General features: G+C 45.2%; 1 protein-coding gene across 1 annotated transcript in view; it reads right to left on the bottom strand.

The window, feature by feature from the left end:
- Nucleotides 1–21,377, bottom strand: part of ME3 (malic enzyme 3) — a gene marked incomplete at both ends in the record, with an annotated part of 199,014 nt that overhangs the window by 95,950 nt on the left and 81,687 nt on the right. The window contains 2 exons of the mRNA XM_082844916.1: nt 2,714–2,863; nt 5,843–5,976. Coding sequence (XP_082701042.1) covers nt 2,714–2,863; nt 5,843–5,976 — 284 coding nt within the window. The remainder of the gene's footprint in view (nt 1–2,713; nt 2,864–5,842; nt 5,977–21,377) is intronic.

Raw genomic sequence — 21,377 nt, 5'->3', positions numbered from 1 at the left:
TCCTTCTCCACCCATGGAATTCCTATTCAGCCTTCGAGGTGAAGCATTCCTGCTGCCCTCAGGGAAAAGAAATATTCCTCTCTCTTGTGCTCCTGTAATCCTTTGTCCCTATTAAATCTCTTATCTCCTTTTAACTTTTATTGTATTCAATTTACATTATTATTGCTTGAGGTCAAGAACTGTATTTTGTTCTTTGGGGGTAACTTCACAGTGTGTAACATGGTGCTCAGCACCTAGTAACTGCTCCAGAATTGCTCATTAACTCAAATTCAGTCTTGCGTGTTTCCTGGATTCTGGACTGGACCCTGGAGGTAAACTCTACCATCACCAGCCTGATACTAGTTTATCTGAAGCCAACAGCTGAATTCACAATCTAGTCCACAGCGCCTGTGGAGGAGGGCTCCCACACAGCCTGGGAGTGGGAGAAGGGAGTGGGATGGCCGTGTATTTCCATGCAATCTCAGCTGCAAGCCAGTGGCAGCAGTGAGCCATGCCTTAAGGATTAAAGGACCTCTTCAGGAAACAGTGAGTCTGGAAGAGCCAAATCACATCTGCAGTTACACATGTTTGTTCATTACATGTTCAACGACTCAATTTTCTTTGCAAAAATTTTAAAATGCAGACATATAGTAGAACTCTGCATTTACCAGTCCTTCCTTCCTCCCAGCAGTTACTGAAGGAAACAGACCCTAACATTTATGCCAGGTACCTGACCACACTATCACATTGTACCCTCACAATGATTATTTGAGGTAGGTAGCGCTATTACCTCCGTTTGATAAATGTGGACATTAAGGCTGAGAGAGGTTAAGAAACTTGCCCAGGGTCAAGGAGACTAAACCATGGGGCTGACTGCGAACACCTAGCTCTTTCTTCTCACTCAGTACACAATGCTACCTTCCCATCTGAGGGTCGATTACTCAAGAAATGGATCTGATGCATTTCCTGCCCCCTCCAGAAATTTGTGTTCCAGCAGAGGAGGCTGATACACAAATAATTTAAAACATAAAGCACCAACAATAAAACTATGGAATAGAAATATGTGTAATGGATTCTGTGGGAGGCTGAAAGCAGAGTGATCAGTTCAGGCCGGCGTGGACCAGGGAGGGCTCCACAGAGACTCTTGGAAGGGGAGTGTGTGCAGGATAACTTGCATTTTGACAGGTAGAGAATGAGGAAAGGAGAGAATGCAGGAGTCTGAGGCAGAGGAGACTACATGTGCAAAGGCATGCAGAGAATGCCAGGCATACTTGGGCAAGGAGACTAGATCAGGGGAGCCAGAACATGGGACTTTTGAGGACGATCTGGGCTGTGCCAGGCTTAGTTTTGTCAAAGTGTTCGACTTGTTTCTTTAAGCCCCAGGTGGCTGCTGACAGCCTCAGAGGAGGGAAATGACATGAGCTGAGCTGCACTGTGCAAGAGGAAGGACCTGCAAGAACCATCTCTGAGTAGGAACTGGGAGGTAAATAGGGTCCTGCATCCTTCAGATATGTACCATCAGCTTCCAAGGTCTCTGCCAGTGTTGGTTTTAGGGATGAGAATAAGAGAACAGGAGTCTCCTTCCTGTTGAAAGAGGCAGGTCAAAGACCAGAACTGCTACGGGGCCTTGGTGCACTGCCTCGCTCCCCACACACCACCCCTACCCCATGCCTCAGAATGGCAGAAGTGTGGCTGCTCTCAGTAATGAGGACGAGTCTGCTGCAACAGCCGGACACCCTCCCCCAGACGAGGTGTGACACGCTGCCCTCTGCCAAGGGTAACACCGGGGACTCCCTGGGCTCAGCCTGCAGTGCTCATCCCAAATGCTGCCTTCAGAACCGGAAGACTGTCTTTCCAAATTAACAAAAGATGTTCTGGATCCATGATTACATGTTCCCCACGTAGCGCATGATTTATAAACACAGATTTATAAATTCTGTGTAAACATAAATTACACATCTGTGCACAGTATGTTGTAAATTTAAGTATTTTAACACAGACCGAAACAACGTTCCATGACATTTAATAAACCCAGGAGCTCTTTAATCATCAGTGCTAGAACTATGTGTCGACAATTACCTTGCGCTGAAGATTTGAAAATCCTCCCATTTTTTCCTTTTTAATTTTTAAAAAATGTATATGCTGAACTCACCATGAAAAAAACCAGGTGGTCTCGTTAGAAAACTGCCCCCAAACTCTTTGGCTCTGAAAGAAAATGCAGGGCCAAATTTCTGCCTCATAAAATGACGATTTGAGTGGAATCTGAGTCAAACCCAAATGAAGGAATACTGGCTCTCTGAATCAGCAAAAGAATTCAGTCTCTGGCATCCAACACTCCATTATTCATGGGCCTGAATTGGCAGGAGAGCTGTTGGCACATTGGAGATGACCAGGAAAGCAGGGTTTGGAGGGACAGAGGGAGGGAGGAAGTGGGAGGTAGATAAGGAGAGAAAAACAATCTGAAATACCTCTCAGGCCAACTCTGAACAACATGTCGGGCATTTATTATTCCGAGGTGAAGAAGTTCCACTATCCCCTTGCTAGATAGTCCCTCAGCTCATTTCTCTGCACATGGGGTCATTTCACTGAGCAACTGCTTAAAAACAAATGCCTCATTGGGCCGCTGCCCCAGTCAGAAAGCGCTTCCGGGGTCCCAACAAGCAGGGCCAGCAGGAAGACTGATTCCCCTCCATGAGACAGCCCCTCCCTGAGCCCTTGTCCCAGGACCGCTCACCGGGGCCTGCGGAAGGTCAGGCCGTAGTGCTGACAGGCCAGCCCCACGGTGGGCGTGTACACGATGGGCATGAATTTCTCCACGTCCGACGTCAGCACTCGGTAGAAGAGCTTCTCGTTCCGGTCTTGGAGCGTCATGAGGATGATGTACCTCGGGAGGCGAGACAAGAACCAAGCTGATCACGTGAGCACCATCTGCGGCAGCACGGAAGGCCCCTGATGCAAAGACCCAGGGCTCCCACTCAGCTACTTTCAATGGCACCTTCGTGGGCAAGTCACCATCTCCTCTAAGCACGTGTCTCATCATCTATGAAATGTGGAGAATAGTACCTGCCTTATGGCGCCTATTACTACACGTGCTGTAGGTGCTATTCTAATTATTTTTCATCAACTCATTTAACATGGGGCACATGCCTCCCAATGACTTGGAAGGTGGGTACTATGATTCTGACTATTTTAGAGACAAGGAGATCAAGGCACAGAGAAATGAAATAATTCACCCAAGGGATCTGAACCTAAGCAATCTGACTCCAGAATCTGCACTCTCAACCATGATGTAGGACGGTTAGTTACACTATTATTATGTGGACATTAATGAAGGACAACAGAATAACGGTATTCTGGGGATGGGGGAGGGTCAGGGAAAATACTGGGTGGACCAGTGATATATGAACTGGCCTTTTCTACCCCACAGGGCTGGTTACTGTCACAAGCAGTGTTCACCAGTGGTTGAGTACCAGGTGATCTCAGGAAGCATGTTCCCCCCAAAATCTCTCTCTTACTTAGTTCCTGAAGCCTGAAATCACTAAGCCAGGAAAAAAGCCTTTCATTCACACTCCTAAAAATGCAAGAAACATCTGGGAGGAAAAAAAACCAAGGGATTGAAATTCCCAGTGAGGTGTAAGTGACTGCTGATATCGCAACCTTTCAGGACAACAGTTTGGGAGAGATAATGAAGGCACGTGAGGTCCTGGCATGGAGTGGGGGTGACAGAGATGCTCTGACAGGGGAATGATCCCTGGGTGTGGTGTCAGGGTCCTGGGTGTGAATCGCGGCTCTGCTCTTCACTAGCTGGGTCACTGCGAGGAAGTCTTGTGACTTCTTGGGGCGTCAGCCTCTCCTTCTTCACCAAAGACACTGGTTCAGAACTAAAAAACGTGTTTTAGGAGGCACTTTTCGGAAGGGAGGATTTATGCTTAGAATAGCCGGGATCTCAGCTCAGCACTAGGGTAAGGATTCCCTTACTCAGTAGCCATTTGTACACATCACTTCTCAATTCTGCATTCAGTGATGTCAAGTTGGTAAGTTGAAATTGGCCATGGTGGGAGTATTTACACCATGGAAACCGGTAAATGCTCTAAAACCCCGCCCAACGGCCCCAAAGCCAGTTCTTAAACATTTACTAGCACTCCCCCGTCCTTACCCGTCAGAAGCTGGGGAGTGTCCTTAGCATTTCCCCCTAAGCACCTGCTGAAATGAGGGACTCCAGGAATGAGTGGGTCAGAGTAGTCAACAGGGCAAGCGTCAGTAGCAAACCCTCTAGCACTCCCAGCATCAGGCCTCTGCCCCCGAGACTGACACATCTTCCCAGGCATATGAGTGAGGCCCATCTAGCTGGAAAGAACTGGAAAGGAAAGGATTTTGATCTTGATTTTTAGGGCTTAATATCTTCAGGAAAGAGGATTTCACCTTGGACTTTAATTCTTCTTTGCAAATTTAACAAACGAGAGAAGTTCGGATTGTTCAAAGTTAGGGCACGTCTAATATTGTTAGCTGGAATCCATGTGTACTTTATGGTTTGCTCTTCAGGGTGACGAGGCTAGACCCAATCTGAGTGGAATAAACAAGAGGGAGAGAATGTTTGGCTTGGGCTGCAGTATGGCCTTGGAGTTAATGTGAGTAATGACCATAGAGGTTAGTGCTGCAGGGGAGGGGGAGGGGGCAGAGGCTTCCTTATCCACTACCGCTCAGAAGTGATGGATGGTACTGGGGGGACATGGAAAGATCCTGACAAGCTGCTGCACTCAGCCCCTAGGGGGACAGCCACACCCTCAAGGACCCAAAGTCTTGGCCATTAAGCTCTATGGATATGTAAGAGGAACACTTATCTTCTCCCTGCATTTCTGCTGGAGCCCATGGCAAGACGACACATTTATTTAACAAGCTCTCACACAGTGCCGACTATGGGCCAGGCACTGTTCTAAGCACGTCACAAATACTAATGTATTTAATCCTCACCATAACCCTATGAGTTAGACACCACTGATATACTCAATGTACAGATGGGGAATGACCCAGCGAGGCTAAAGAACTTTTGCTGTTAAGTGGTAAAATGAGGATTTGAACTCAGTCTAGGACTAGAGTCTAGTCCTGTAGCCACTAAGCTTCAACGCCTCTTAGCTACGGTGTAGCAGAGAGGTTGAAAGCACGGACTCTGGAGCTAATTACCTGTGTTCAAATCCTGTGACCTGTGAGGTCACTACCTGTTCATAGCCATGTGACCTGTGAGGTCACTACCTTCTTTAGTAAGACTGGTAAAGCTGACCCTGTGATTCCCCATTGGCCTTTCATGTCTACATCCCCACTGGGGAGGAACCAGAGGGGCAGCAGGGTTGTTAACTACTCCCTCTAAGCCTCCAACATACAACATCCCAGGTCCTTCCCAAGGTGCCCCTGTCCATTTCCCCTCTTCTCCACCACATTCCCCTTATTCCAGGAACCTGGGCCACGTACCACTTCCTTAACATACCTGCCCCTACATTTTTGCCCCACTTCTTCCCGCTGAGTAAAATGTCTTCCGTGAACCCCACTGCTGAATGCTGACGTCCTATTGGTGCTTCCTGGGCTGATTCTGATCCCATCCCTTCCCGCAGGCCCAACCAGATTCCACCGGTTGGAACTCAGGCTCCCTTCCCAGTCCTCCCAGGACACACTGACTGTGCCTTGATCATAACAAGCCCTGGTCCTCAAGGAGACCATCACCCTATGAAAGGCAGGGCTGGATCTGGGATCTCTCAGGGCTCTCAGCCTTTCCTGGCTAAAGAGTATCCAGAAAACCCTCTGTGGACCACAGGAAACAGACAGCTAAGCCCGGGGCTCTGGGGAGAGAGAAGAGACTTTAGGTACTAACTTGTCCAGGTCACTCTGCTGCCGCTCGTAGTATCTCATAATCCGGAGGAGCTGGACGTCCTGGCTCAGGAAGCAGGGGGGTATTAGGCCATGGATCCCAAGCTGCAGCCTTTCCTCAAGGGTAAAGGCCATGCCCTGGGGAGAACAAGAAAGAAACACACACACATAAATGGATACGCAGGAAACCAAGGAACAGAAGAGTTCCATCCACAGACAGGCCAAAGTCACTGTGACTCAACAGCAAGGACCCTGGACTCAAATCCCACCTCTGCCATTTAAGTAGCTGGGCAATCTGTGCCAGTTATCTTGACTCTTCTGGGCTCCAGCCTCCTCTTAGAAAAACATGGAAAATATCTATATCATCAGGGGTTCTTTTGGTTTATTTTTGTTTATTTTTTTAAAAAATGTATTTTATTTTTAGAACAGTTTTAGATTTACAGAAGAATTGAGAAGATAGTACAGAGAGTTCCCACATATCTCCTCACCCAGTTTCCCCTATTATTAATATTGTCCATCAGTATGGAACATTCGTTAGAATTAATGAATCAATAGTGCTACATTACTATTAAGTAAAGTCCACGGTTTATTCAGATTTCCTTAGTTTTCACCGAATGCCCTTCCTTTGTTATTCCAGGATCCCATCCAGGATTCCACATTACATGGAGTCATCATGTCTCCTTAGGCTTCTCTTGGCTCTGGCGTTCCTTGGTTTTGATGACCTGGGAGCACTTTGAAGAGGACTGGTCAGGTATTTTGTACACTCTGCCTCTACCGGAATTTGTCCGATGTTTCTCTCACGACTGCAGTGGGGCAATGGGTTTTGAGGAGGACGACCACAGAGGTGGAGTGCCATTTTGACCACATCAGGTCAAGGCACATACTAGCAACATGACTGACCACTGTCGATGTTGACCATGATCACTTGGTTGAAGTAGTGCTTGTCAGGTCTCTCCGCTGTAAAGTTACTTGGAATTCTGCATGGGATATTTGTCTCATTTGTTTGTTCAATCACTAATTTATATTAGAATGAACTCATGGGTATTTGTTTTATACTCTGGGTTATAATCCAATACTGTCTTATGTATTTCTTTTTTGCTCAAATTGTTCTAGCTTTGGCCATTGGAAACTCTTTCAGTTGGCTCTGTGTCCCTTTAAGTCCTGTAATTTTGCTTGTCCCTTCCCTTCCCTTCCCTTCCCTTTCCTTTCCTCCCTTTCTCTTTTTCATTAGTACTTCTTATTTTCTGCCACTACAAGATGCTCCAGGCTCATCTTGCACATTGCCTGCCCAAGCCCTAGAATCAGCCATTTTTTTCAAAGAGGCTGGATTCCTTTTTGGAGCATGGTATTAGAAACCACAATCTGGGTTCTACTTATTCCTTGTGCTCCTTGCTACTGGAGTTTCTTTGTTTTCAGTCCCTCTCAGCTGACAGAGGAGGAAATGAATCTATACTAAGCTAAATACCAGTTCATACTAATGTCTCTAACTCTAACCCATTAACCACATGGATCTTTCTAGCCTCATCACCTTGCTGGTCTGTCAGTTCTGATTCCAACAGTGAGAGACTTAGCTCCCATCATCTGCCATCTACATGCTTAATTACTCAGTACTGTAATATATATGTAGTGGTATGTTGTTATTGTTTTAATTTGCAACTGCCTGTTGACATATAGTAGTATATCAACACTGTTAACCTGTACTACAGTGGGAAACAACTTTATGAGCTAGAGTAGAGTGCTTATGTGTCATTGTTTTTGCCTTTACTCTAATAAACTCCACTCATTTCCGAAGTCACTTAGATCAGCACTTTTCCTTGAACCCCCTTCACTGACAGTTAGATTCTCTTATCACAGTCTGCATTCCTTCCTGGGATCCTCCAACCTATTAAATATTTAAAACTAAATCCGAATACATTAAGGTCCATTGTTTGTACCGTAAAGTTCCATGAGTTTTGACAAAGGCGTAATATCATGTACCCATCATGATAGTATTGTACTATAGTACAATACTACACAGTTTCAGTGCTCTAAAATCCCATGTGTTTTACCCATTCATCCCTCCTTCCACTCCCTGAATTTTGGCAAGTACTGATTTTTTCTTTTTTTTTTTTTAATGTCTCTACAGTTTTGCCTTTTCCAGAACATCATACAGTTGGAATCATACATTATGTAGCCTTTTCAGACTGGCTTCCTTTCACTTGGCAATAAGCACATAAGGGTCATCCATGTATTTTTGCGGCTTGATCACTCGTTTTTTTAAATCATTGAATGGCATTCCATTGGTTGTACACAGCTTGTTTCTCCATTTACCTAAAGGACACCTTGGTTGCTTTCAGTTTTGGGTGAATATAAATAAAGTTACTATAAACATTCATGTGCAGGTTTTCGCGTGAACATACATTTTCAGAACAGTTAAGTAAATACACAGAAGTGCGATTGCTGGATCATATGGTAAGATTCCACTGAGCTTTTTCAGAAGCTGCCAAAGTGGCTGCATCACTTTGCATTCCCACCAGCAGCGAATGAGTTTCTGTTGCTCCACATCCTCTCTAGCCATTGGTATTACCAGTTTAAAAAATTTCAGTCATTGTAACAAATCTGTAGTGGCATGTTATTATTGTTTTAATTTGTAACTCCCTATTGACATATTATGTTGAGCATTTTTTTATATGCTTATTTTTCACCTGTATATCTTCTTGGTAAGGTACTGTTCAGATCTTTCACCTATTTTTTAATTGTTTTTTTCTTACTGTTGAGTTTTAATAGTCCTTTGATCTACAGTTTTGATGCAATCCCTGTCAAAATTTGAATGGCCTCTTCTGCAGAAATAGGAAGGCCAATCCTCAAATTCATACGGAATAGCAAGGGGCTCTGAACAACCTAAACCATTTAAAAAAATAAAAGATTTCAAAAATTAACATTAAACTGTGGCCATCAAAATAGTGTGGTGCTTTAAAAAAAGGAAAAAAAAACAGTGTGGTACTGGTATAAGTACATATAGATCAACAGAACAGAATCAGAAATAAGAGTCCAGAAATAAACCCACACATCTGGGGCAGGTTGATTCTTGACAAGGATGCCAATTCCATTCAGTGGGGAAAGGATAGTTTCTTCAAGAGATGCAGCTGGGCCAACTGGATTTCCACATGCAAAAGAATGAAGCTGGACTCCTAATTAACTCAAAACAGATCAATAGCCTAAATATAAGAGTTAAAATCATAAAACTCTTAGAAGAAAACATAGGGGTAAGTCTTCATGACCCTGGGTTTGACTATGGATTCTAAGATATGACACCAACAGCACCAGCAGCAAAGAAAAAAATTAGATAAATCGACTTCATCTAAAAACTTCTGTGCATAAAGGGACACCATCAAGAAAGTGAAAAGACAATGCACAGGGGCTTCCCTTGGGGCTCAGTGGTTAAGAATCCTCCTGCCAATGCAGGGGACACGGGTTTGAGCCCTGGTTCGGGAAAAGCCCACATGCCACGGAGCAACTAAGCCCGTGCACCACAACTACTGAGCCTGCGCTCTAGAGCCCACGAGCCACAACTACTGAGCCCACGAGTCACAACTACTGAGCCCACGAGTCACAACTACTGAAGTCCGTGCACCTAGAGCCCGTGCTCTGCAACAAGAGAAGACACCGCAATGAGATGGCTTCGTTCTCTGCAACGAAGAGTAGCCCCCGCTCGCCGCAACTAGAGAAAGCCCACACGCAGCAACGAAGACCCAACGCAGCCAAAAATAAAATTAATTAATTAATTAATTAATTAAATTTATATATAAAAAAAGACAACATACAAAATGAGAGAAAATATTTGGCAATCGTAGGTCTGATAACAGTTTAATATCCAGTCTCTAAGTAACTGCTACAACACAACAAAAACAACCCAAATAAAAAATGGGCAAATAACTTGAACAGATATTTCTCCAAAGAAGATATACAAACGGCCAACAGCATATGAAAAAATATTCAGCATCATTAGTCATTAGGGAAAGTCAAATCAAAACTACAGTGAGATACCGTTTCACAGCCACTAGGATGGCTGACCTATAAACCAAAAAACCAAAAAAAAAAAAAAAAAAAAGAAAAGAAAACAAAAAACCAAAACACCCCCAGTAAATAACAAGTGCTGGTGAAGATGTGGAGAAACTGAAACCTTTGTACATTGCTGGTAGGAATGTAAAGTGTGGCAGCCCCTATGGAAAAATGGTTTAGCATTTCCTCAAAAACCTAAACACAGAATTACCATATGACCCCAGTATATAATTCTACTCCTAGTATATGCCCAAAGGAACTGAAAGCAAGGACTTGAACAGTTACTTGTACCCCAATGTTCATTGCAGTATTATTCACTATAGCCAAAAGGTGGAATCAACCCAGGTGACCACCATGTGAACAGATAAACAAAATGTATATATGTACAATAAAATTTATTCAAACATAAAAGAGAATGAATTCTGATACATGCTACTTCATGGATGAATGTTGAAAACATTATGATACAGAAGGACAGATACAAAAGGAAAAATATTGTATGATTCCACTTACATGAAATATCTAGAATAGGCAAATTCATGGAGGCAGAAAGTAGATTAGGATTACTAAAGGCTGGGCGGTGGGGAAGTGGTGGGTGAGTTATTACTTAATGGTTACAGAGTTTCTATTTAGGGCAATGAAAAAGTTTCAGAAATGGGCAGTAGTGATGGTTGCACAACATTATTAATGTACTTAATGACAATTAATTGTACAAATGGTTTAACCAAATTATATACTTTATACTTATATATACTTATATATACTTTACCACAACTCAAAAAGTTAATAATGGATTATCTCCCAAACCACTGAATTGTGTACTTTAAATGAGTGAATTGTGTGGTATGTGAATTATAACTCTATAAAGCTGTTTTAAAAGAATTCTTTGCATATTTCAGATACAAGTCCTGTATCAGACATGTGTTTTGTAAATATTTCTTCCAGTACGTGGCTTGTCTTTTCATTCTCTGACTGGTGTCTTTCACGGAACAGCATTTTCTGGTTTGGGCACTGGCAGGGAGAGATGGGGGACAAGTAGGACGTCATGGAATCTGCCCCCTGGCCCAGTTAAGCCCTCTGGGGACAGTGTCTGCTGGCAGAAGTTGCAGGACCTGTTCTCATAAGGGATACTGAGGGACATGGGGACCCCAGCTGCCCTACCTTTATCCTGAAATGATAATGTGCAACACACTGTGAAAAAGAGACACCTCTTCCGTGTAGAACTCTGGGTGGCTCTGCTGAATGAGGGCTGCCCTAGCACTGCCTAGAAGCTCCTGGTCGAGGCTTCCTCAGCTTCCCCAACCTTCTCACTGTGGCAATGGCCACAGCGGCAAGCGGCAGAGTGGCTCCATGGGCGGCACACATCAACAAGGAAAGGACCAGAATCCCCATGGGGGGGATTGTGTAGGGGGCTGAGAACAGTTTTCAATTAACTAATTCATTACTGAATACTGTTATTATGACCCCCATTGTAGTCAAGGCTGATGATACCTGGGGCAACCCTGTTTAAGCTCCCTATTCATCATAAGCCCCAAGTAACGCAAGGTTCCTCCTAGAAGTGAAGGCTGTGGGGTGATAAGTGAGAACTAAATGACGCTGATGGCTGTCTAGCTTCCCCAGACTCCTATGGGGAGGGGAAGCTTGAAAAGGTAGGGAGCATCAGCTCCACTCATTCCTCCACCAGCTGAAAAATACCTCATCTACCATTATTACCAGTGCTTTTACAGGGAGTTTAATAATGACAGGGCGATTCAAGCCCATATATTGATCAACCCCACCTAGCTGTCGCTATCATCATCTCTAAGAAAAGGACTAATAAATACCCAATCACACTCCATCCCTAACAATCACCTTGTGAGGAAGTTTTGCAGCCTCTACTGTACAGATAAGACAGCTGAGCATGAGAGGTTATATGATGCTCCTGAAGTTGCATAGTTATCACCCCATATTTTATTGCTTGCTAAACCAGGATGCATCGTTTTTTTTTTTGCGGTACGCGGGCCTCTCACTGTTGTGGCCTCTCCCACTGCGGAGCACAGGCTCCGGATGCGCAGGCTCAGTGGCCATGGCTCACGGGCCCAGCCGCTCCGCGGCATGTGGGATCTTCCCGGACCGGGGCACGAACCCGCGTCCCCTGCATCGGCAGGCGGACTCTCAACCACTGCGCCACCAGGGAAGCCCCAGGATGCTTCTTATACTCAGTAAGTCCGTTCGGTGTGATAATCTTTTCCCTGATGATTTCTTTGACTAGGGATAAGTCACAGTCAACATTTGATCACAGGCTCTATTTTTGCCACTTACACAGTGTACACCCTGCCAGGACCTTGGTGAGATGGACCTCAGAAAATGTTAAGTTGGGATGGTGAGGGGTGAAAGAGGAGTGGAAAAAAAGAGAAACAGAGTGAAAAAAGCGAATACTGGCTATTCCCCATTTCCTCTTCGTTTTTGTTTTGTAACCTCAGAATATCCGAAACTATGAATTCTGGCTCCTATTATAATTCTGGCTTTTATAAAGTAATAACGATCACTCAGCTTATGAAAATCCTGAGGAATTGTTCCTCCTCTCAGAAGAACTGCTGGAACTGTTAGAAAGACCTATCGGGATACTCTCGACTCTGTTTGAAAGTATGACTCATGGAGCAAAGTACTCTCCGCACATAAAATTCCCAACGTTTTCTTCATCAAAGCCCAAAGTCACCAGTTCATAAATTCCCTGTGCTGGCTACCAGCTTTGCAAGCATGGTATGACACCTAGGTCCTTGATCCTTTTGCAGGAAACAGCTTGCCCTGGAGACTGGGCACGCTCACTAAACACCATCAAGCAGGTGAGTCTTCACTGGCTTAGTAAAGACTGGGTTTGTCTCTCCTTGGCTGTAGGATCCCAGGCAGGCCCGGGCATTTAATTATGACATCATCTTTGTTAATGACCATTGTGGCTTTTAATAAGAGTCTGCTTCTTTCTACAAGAACTAAGTGTTTCTCTTGTCTGACTGCCACCAACTTCTTTTGTATTTCAGGAAAAAGTATGACTGTTTAGCAACTGGTAAGTTCAGGGATTAAAAAAAATACTTCTAGAAGCTTCTTTCCATCCTGAAGCTAATGTTAAGGCAACTTCAGGTTTACAAGTTTGCAAAGCAGAAATGCAGGCACTTTAGCTTTACCATGGCTTCCAAAATAGGATAGGCACAAGATGATTCACTAGGGTGTGAGGGAAAAGTATTAGAACTTACATTTCTCTACGAAAGAAATAAACTTTACTAATTGGCACTCAGGCTCTTGGTCTGTATGTCAAAAAGTCACAATTCCCATAAGGTATACCAGAAGTCCTAAGGTAAGAGTAGGGTTTGTACAACTTGGAGGAGTTGACAGTTGGGGTCCTTATTCATTCTTACTACAATGAGAATCTACAGTTTCTGTATGCCCAGTTGAATAGAGTTTGGGGTCATTTTATCTAGTTTTAACAAAGTCCTCAAAATAAGACAAATGGCTTTTAAAAAATGGCTGACTTTCTTAGCAGAGAGCAACCTTGTGGTGTTCAGCCAGGACACACCAGTAAGACCTACCAGTTATGACTCTTTTGAAATATCTGAATCGCTACAGAGCCACTGCTCTGACTACTCCCCCCAGTCAGGTGCCCCTCCCAGCCTGCTCTGGCTTCTCCCAGGGAACCTTTGGAACCTCCCCAAGATCCAGCAACCAATGGGTTAATGTTTGGCAAAGCAGGTGGCTTCAACATCCTGCTGCAGCACTAAAGGCCTGGGACTGTTTTGACTGGTCAGTGCCTACGCTGTACCAGTGTTAATCTTTCAACCATCAACCTATTTTATCATCTTCCCTGAATGAGCATCTCTGGCTCAGCCTGTAAATTCCACCCGTGGGCTCAACCCAGGACAAAACTTACTGGCAGAGAGAGAAGATATTTGAATAGATCCCACCATCAAATGGCAGGGGTCAAAGGCAGCGAGCCCATCAGCCTCCTGCTGTCCAGAGACCCAGGCTTCCCAGTGCTTCTCAAAAACTGATCTTTCCCGGGCTTCCCTGGTGGCACAGTGGTTGAGAGTCCGCCTGCCGATGCAAGGGACGCGGGTTCGTGCCCCGGTCCGGGAAGATCCCACATGCCCCGGAGCAGCTAGGCCCATGAGCCATGGCCGCTGAGCCTGCACATCCGGAGCCTGTGCTCCGCAATGGGAGGGGCCACAACACTGAGAGGCCCGCGTACCGCAAAAAAAAACAACTGACCTTTTCCAACCTGAGGTCTCCCAAGCCCCTCTTGGTGATCTGCCTATTGCCTCTGGATCCAGAGCCTTGCTGTACGCTTGACAATCTCTTCCTACTTTGTGCTACGTGTACCCTGTTAGGCACTAGGGAGTCCTGAAAGGAACAGGAGACGGTGACTTTGCTCCTGAGTCTACTGGCAAAGACACGTGGATTAACATGTACTGGTGATCCTGGGCCTCCGCCTCGGGCAGGCCATTTCTCCAACCTCTGAAATGGAATGCTGCCTGTTTCATGTCTGTGGGATTAAATGAAATAACGTGAGTGAAATGCTCAGCACGGGTGCTGGCACACAGGAAGTGAACACTCAGTGAACGCCAACTGTTCTCCTTATTACCATTACTATTTGCTCATGGGGCAGGGTGACACAGGAGAGCTCATTAGCGATGCATGAGATAAGCCCTGAACGGTGGTCAGGGGCTCATCCTGCAGAAGGGGGCTGGAGGAACAGGGGCTGAAGTGCTGTCACCACATCCAGCGTAACCACTTGTCTGATGGCCCAGGCAAGGCTCCATGCACTCGCCCCGTCCTCCACGCCACCCAACAGGCACACTCACTCTGGCTGCCATGCTCTGACTCACGTCAGGACCCCTGTCCACCTTGCTCTGACAGCTTCCCCCCTCCATCCATCTTCCAATCCCCAGCAGAGGCTGCCCCTCCAGGAGGCCTCCCTGATGCCCCATCTCAGGCAGCTCTCCATCTTCTCTAAGAGTCATTGTCATACAGGTTAGCACAGGAAGGGCATTTCCTGTTTGATTTCTTGACCGTTAATGACCAGATAATAAACTTGAGGTCATGGGAAGCAGACGCTCTGAAGCAGCTAACAACAGGCTGTAGCACAGAAATATCACCACCAATAGCAAGAGTAACTGTTAGCTTTCACTGAGCATCTGCTGGGTTGGGTCAGGCACTGAGGCAGGCACTTCATACTCGTCATCTCATTCAACCCTCATGGCAACCCTGAGTTAACAATCTGAGGATTATTATCCCCATTTTATGGACTAGGAAACTGAGGCCAGAGGGGTAACTTGCCCAAGGTCACACAGTAGGTCGATGGAAAAACCAGGAGTAGAACCCAGATCCATACGCTTCCAAAGTTCACACTCGTTCCTCTGTGCTAATCAGCTGCTCCTGAGACTGGACAGATGAAACAGGCTGTTGACTGAGTTGGCTTTGATTTGACTGGAGATAGAATAATTCTGCTTCTGCAAATGGAGCCAGTTACCTTAATGGTTCAGCCACTGCTAAGTGCTCCTCTGTATTAGCACCAGGCTGGTCAGCCTATCTGCAAACAGGAGTGTTTGTACATCTGCGATTATGTACTTGGCCCATGACATACACGTAGCCATGTTTCCTCAGAGCAGCGTCGTTACTGGAAGGAAGGATTAGCAGGCACACGTGTACTAGTAAAGGTTTCTGTTCCAGCACCGTTACGTCATGCTCTGAGCTGACTGCTCATGCTACAGCTGGCCAGCTTCTTCCATCAGTCAACAGCAACAGCAGAGAGGAGCCGCTGGCGGGACAGAGCTGGGGGCAGTCAGCTCCGAAACTGTACAATGGAAGCCAACAGCTGTTAGGGGACCGGAAGGCATTTCCTCCTCCTTCTGCCTAGTAATTCAGGACTCAATGTTTGGGACTTTTATGAGTTAGGGTGACGTGGACTCCAGTTGGAGACAGGAAGTGGGATTACTGAGCCTGCTGTTCTCTGACTGAACCCCAGGTTTACGAGGGCCCCTGAGCACACGTCTGGGATGGATATATGGGGGTCTTAGAAACACAGGCATCAGGAAGTCTTAGCAGACACAGCCCTGAGAATGGCATTCCTCCCAGACATACATCTGTGATCAGGTGCAAAATTACAGATCCAGAAACACAGTGTAAATTCCCGAAAGGAGAGTGGACGATACGCTACTCCTTACTGCCCAGAACCAACCCGAAACAAGTTCTGGGCTCAGAGACTGGGCTTTGGTGCTGCAAATGTATGGAGGCTGCCTGTAACCGTTCCACCTATGATGTGCACAGTTCTTGTTCTAGTGGGATTACGCTTCCATTTTCCTTCCATCGGATAACCAGCAGGATGCAGAGGTGCTGCCCTCACACAGCCCGTATGGGGGAAGGGAACCATAAGCAAAAAGCTCTACATTCAGTCCCTCTACTTTTTGGCCGTGTGATTCTGGAGAAGGTGGCTGCACCTCTCTGAGTTTGCTGCATTCACTGGGTGGTTGTGCCAGTCGAATAAGAACATTGAGATGCTGGCATCTCTTTGTAAATTCAAAGACGTGGCGAAGAGATTTTTAAAAGCCTGTGACTAAGCAATTTAGCAACTGCACTTTATGGTATTTATTTCCTTTCTTGTCTGTTTTCCCTGCAAGACAATAAGACTTTTGCGGGCAGGGATGATGTCTAATGAATCGTGTGCCCCTCTGCCAAGCACGTCTTGCATATTTTTACGCTTTATTGTTTCTAAAATGGTCTCATGTGGTTTATGTCATTTGACCCCAAACAGGGCAGGTGTTATTATCCCCATTTATAGAAGAGGCAGTTGAGGCTCAGGTGGGTCAATGTCATGCTGAGGGCGTGTGGCTAGTACAAGCCAGTCAAAAGCATGTGACGATAATGGCTCTTTCAATTGCTTTGCCATTGGAAGACTAGTTTACACAAAGTTGTCGGATAAGGACCAACGTGGAAGAGAAATGGAGGAGTCTGCTCCTGAATCCTTGGTGACTCTAGGATTTTGTCCTAAGTGAACAAGGGAACAGAGGTGGCTGGCTGGAAGGCTTATGAATCATTCTGTTGGCAAAATTCCCCGCGGCGGTTTGAATGCTTCAGACCCTCTCTTCCCAAGAGGCTATGATTTAAAATTTAAATAATATTGTTCTTGGCACCCTGATGGCCCTCTAACTCAGCTGAACCTCCACAGGGTAATGGCACAGGAAGGTGATGGGCAGGGGAGCCGCTGAGGACAGGGGAGTACCGCTTCCTTCCTCCAACAGCTAGACGGCTCCTTGACGAGTCCAGCCTGGGAGGACTGGGTCAAAAAGTGAACTATGACCAGGAGGAATAAAGCAAACAGACACTGAACAGGCATTGTGCGTGCATGCCTGGTGCGTGCCGTCAAGTGGGTAGGGGTGCCAGCGCTGGACGTGAGGCCGACCAAGGACAAGTTCATCTTACAGGGCAACTGTCCAGCAGATTGTTGTTAACCTGTTCCAGCCCTGATGTTATAATCAAATCCTCCTCCTCCTGGGCCTTGGCCTCAACTCCGCTCCCCCATCAGGTGAACCAGAGAGGAGGTCATTCTGCCCAGGAGACAGATGACCGATGTGCATACAGGGGATCAGGGTAACCAGTCTCCTTCTCTATGGTGACAGCAGGAGGCGGGGCTGAAAGTTAAAAGCTGAAGTACTGGGACTGCTTTCCGAACTGTATTTCCATTTTTAAATTAGATTTGTATTAAAAGAAAGGCAAAGGAGAAATGTAGGACCTCAAACCATGTGAGTTTTTCTTCTTACCACTGCTTAGTTTACATCATCAACATTAAATGGTTTCATTATTTCCTCCTGAGATAGGGTCTAATCCTTGCACTTAATGAATTTGAGAATCTCTTAAAAAATTTCTCAGCTCAGAAACATGATCGGCTCTGGGACCTCTGTGCTTAGGGTCCACAGGTACTTAGTTAATCAAATCATTCTTTTCTATTGGTGATTTCCTAAAAGGTCACTGGAATTCCTACAATTGTGGCTCGGCTATTCTAGAGTGACGTTGTGTCCTCTGAAGGAAGCGAGGTTGACATTCAAAGAGAACTGCAGGGTGACCTCTCCTCCAAATGTCTCAAAATAGACAGCTCTATGCCCAAGGCTATATTTAGTGCCATTAGCTACCAAGCTCTTGTAAAACCTCTATCCTGTGATAAGTACAGTCAATATTTAAAGTCTTCTTTAAAGGACAAAGGAACAGCTTATTCTAAATTTATTCTGATTGACTAAATACACCACTGAATGACTGATTGGGTCACTGTTGAATAGTCTGGAAATTTAATTGGCTTTTACAGATGAATATTCAGTTTGTGGGTTGGTTTATATTTTATAACTTCTATTAAATGAATGAGGATTTTAGTACCATTTTTAGTGCCTACCAAAGGACAGGCTGTGTAGATATTGAATGAACCAATGCACTATTTCAATTTTATCCTTCTGCAATATCCATATGAAGTATAATATCTGCCCAAGGTTATACAGTTAATAAGCTGTGGAGCTGGAACACAGACTCAGGTCTGTGTTCCATTTTGCAGACATTTTGCACACATCGTTTTGCATCCTTTGTTGTGATCTGAAGATTCTGCAATAACGTTTGTCAGCCACATTAAGGACAGTTTGATCAGTCCACTAAAGTGAGACTTTCTTGGCTCGCCCTATCCCACTAGACCCCAGCCTATTACATGTAACACCTTCTCTAGAGGGAAAGGGGAAAAGCATTCAGCAACATTTAGTGTTCTTTCCCCAAAGGTGGGAGAATGACAAGGGCTGGGAATAGAAGGGAAATATTCACCCTAGGAGAAATAAATACGGCTGAGTCTATCACACCAGCTCTGACTGTGAAATCAATTTAATAGGGAGCAACCAATATTTAAAAAATGATGTAGACTTGAGCAGAAAATACCAGGTTGTATCGCAGTTAGCACGGACAAGTATCGTTCTGCTAAACTTTTGCTTAATTTCAAGTGTATGTGTGTGCACGTATGTGTGCGTGTATATTGTGTACTGTGTACTGGCTTGTGATGTAAAGTGTATTTTTTTTTTTTGTGGTACGCGGGCCTCTCACTGCTGTGGCCTCTCCCGTTGCGGAGCACAGGCTCCGGACGCGCAGGCTCAGCAGCTATGGCTCACGGGCCCAGCCGCTCTGCAGCATGTGGGATCTTCCCGGACCGGGGCACGAACCCGCGTCCCCTGCCTCGGCAGGCGGACTCTCAACCACTGCGCCACCAGGGAAGCCCCTGTAAAGTGTATTTTTAACTGAAGGTTGTGGTTTAAACGTTTTGAGAAACACCGTAGCACAGGATAATGATTACGAGGGATGGAGTCTGACTGCAAAAGACTGAATGCCAGCTCTGACCCTTACCAGATGCACCTGGGTACGTTACCTAACTTTTCAGGTTTCAGGTTCCTCCTCTGTAAAACCGGGCTGATAACAGTATGGACTTCATAATGTGTGTCACATGTAGCAGTGTATCTGATGCTTAGTAAGGCCTCACTAAGTAAATGTCAGCTATCGTTATTTCAAACAAAGCAGGTTGGGTGATAATTTGTTGGCAAAAGCAATGCTTTGTATTATGTCTCCAGAATCATTTCAATTCCAGACACAGACATCCATCTGCTCCCTGGGCATCCCGACCTACATGTCTCATAGGCCTGTCAAACACCACATGTTGCAAATCAAACTCATCTTCCAGGCCAAACCTCCCTCCCACACTCTCTACTCAGCAATGGTATTATCACACGGCAGCTCATTAGAAACTTGAATCACCCTGGATTCCTCACAACTCAGTCCGAATTTGCAGTCATTACCAAATCTAGGTGATTTTCTATCTCCTGAATAGTTTGAGACAGAGTTTGAGATTCCTCTTTTATCCACCTTCCTCATTCTCATCCTCCTTTTTTTAAGAGCGACATCATCCCCGGTCTGCTCATAAACGAATGGCTCTGCAAGTCCTGGCCTCCAGTCTTAACCTCCCCCATTCCTCGCTCTCATCGTCTCACCCCTGGAATACACCTTTCAGAACTTGCCAGACTGACATTTTCCAAAAACCAAATTTGATAATTTCACTCTCTAACTTAAAACATCTTTATCTGACCTAGAGATTATCATATTCAATACTGATGTAAGTAAAACAAAGACAAATATATGATATGACTTATATGTGGAATCTAAAAAAATGATGTGAACTTATTTAAAAAACATAAATAGACTCACAGACATAGAAAACAAACTTATGGTTACCAAAAGGGAAAGGGGGGTGGGATATATTAGGAATCTGGGATTAACAGGTAACACAATACTATATATAAAATAGATAAACAACAAGAACCTACTGCATAGCATAGGGAACTATATTCAATATATCGTAATAACCTATAAGGGAGGGACTTCCCTGGTGACGCAGTGGTTAAGAATCCGCCTGCCAATGCGGATTCGAGCCCTGGTCCGGGAAGATCCCACATGCTGTGGAGCAACTAAGCCCGTGCGCCTAGAGCCCGTGCTCCACAATTAGGGAAGCCACCGCGATGAGAAGCCCGCGCACTGCAACAAACAGTAGCTCCCACTTGCCACAACTAGAGAAAGCCCGCTTGCAGCAACAAAGACCCAACACAGCCAAAAATAAATAAATAAATAAAAGAAATAAATTTATATATAAAAGAAAATAACCTATAAGGGAAAGAATCTGAGAAAGAATATATGTGTGTGTTATGTGTGTGTAACTGAATCACTCTGCTGTACACCTGAAATACTGTAAATCAACTATACTTCAATAAAAAATCTTTATCAAAGCCTGCAGCGCTTTTCATAAGCTGTGCGTCACTCTTGGCGTCATGTCCTGCCAACCTCCATGAGAAGCCCTCAGCATAGCAAACTCCTTTACCCTTCCCAGAGGAAGTGGGCATTTTCATGCCTGTGTGTGTACGCGTGCTGGTGCCTCTGCTGAGCATATGCTCTTCTATGCCTGTCCACTCATCACTCCAGTGCATAGAAGGATGAAAGGTTATTGACCGAAACTTACAATTCTCAAAATTCAGTGTACCTGGGGAGCACCTGGGTTGCTGGTTTAAAATTCAAGTCCTAGGGCTGCACCTGTGAATGCTGATTCCTGCAGAGTCGGGGCTTTTCACCTGCACCCCCGGTGATAATGAGGAACCGCCCCAGAAGAGGAGACAAAAGTTTTGCCCAAATTCTAATCCACCGCACACGAATTCAGGAGTATAGGTGAGTATATTGTCCTGGGGAAATATCTCAATAGAAACGCAATCAGAAGAATTTCTGAAGGAGGTGGGGGTGAGGTGGGTGGAGACTGACTTATTAGTAAAGATTTATCTTTCGGGACAAGCAGCAATGACAAGAAGGAAAATGCTGCTCTTTAATATAATTATCTGTTAATGCTATTGCCTGAAAATACGAAGACTGCATGCAGCCAAAGCACAACGATGGCACTAATCATCACACAGTTGTCT

Source organism: Leucopleurus acutus (genome assembly GCF_964270905.1).
Source record: "Leucopleurus acutus genome assembly, chromosome: 8".
In the NCBI taxonomy this organism is placed as follows: Eukaryota; Metazoa; Chordata; class Mammalia; order Artiodactyla; family Delphinidae; genus Leucopleurus; species Leucopleurus acutus.
The sequence above is the reverse complement of the archived record's forward strand: the minus strand, read 5'-3'. Positions and strand labels throughout refer to the sequence as shown.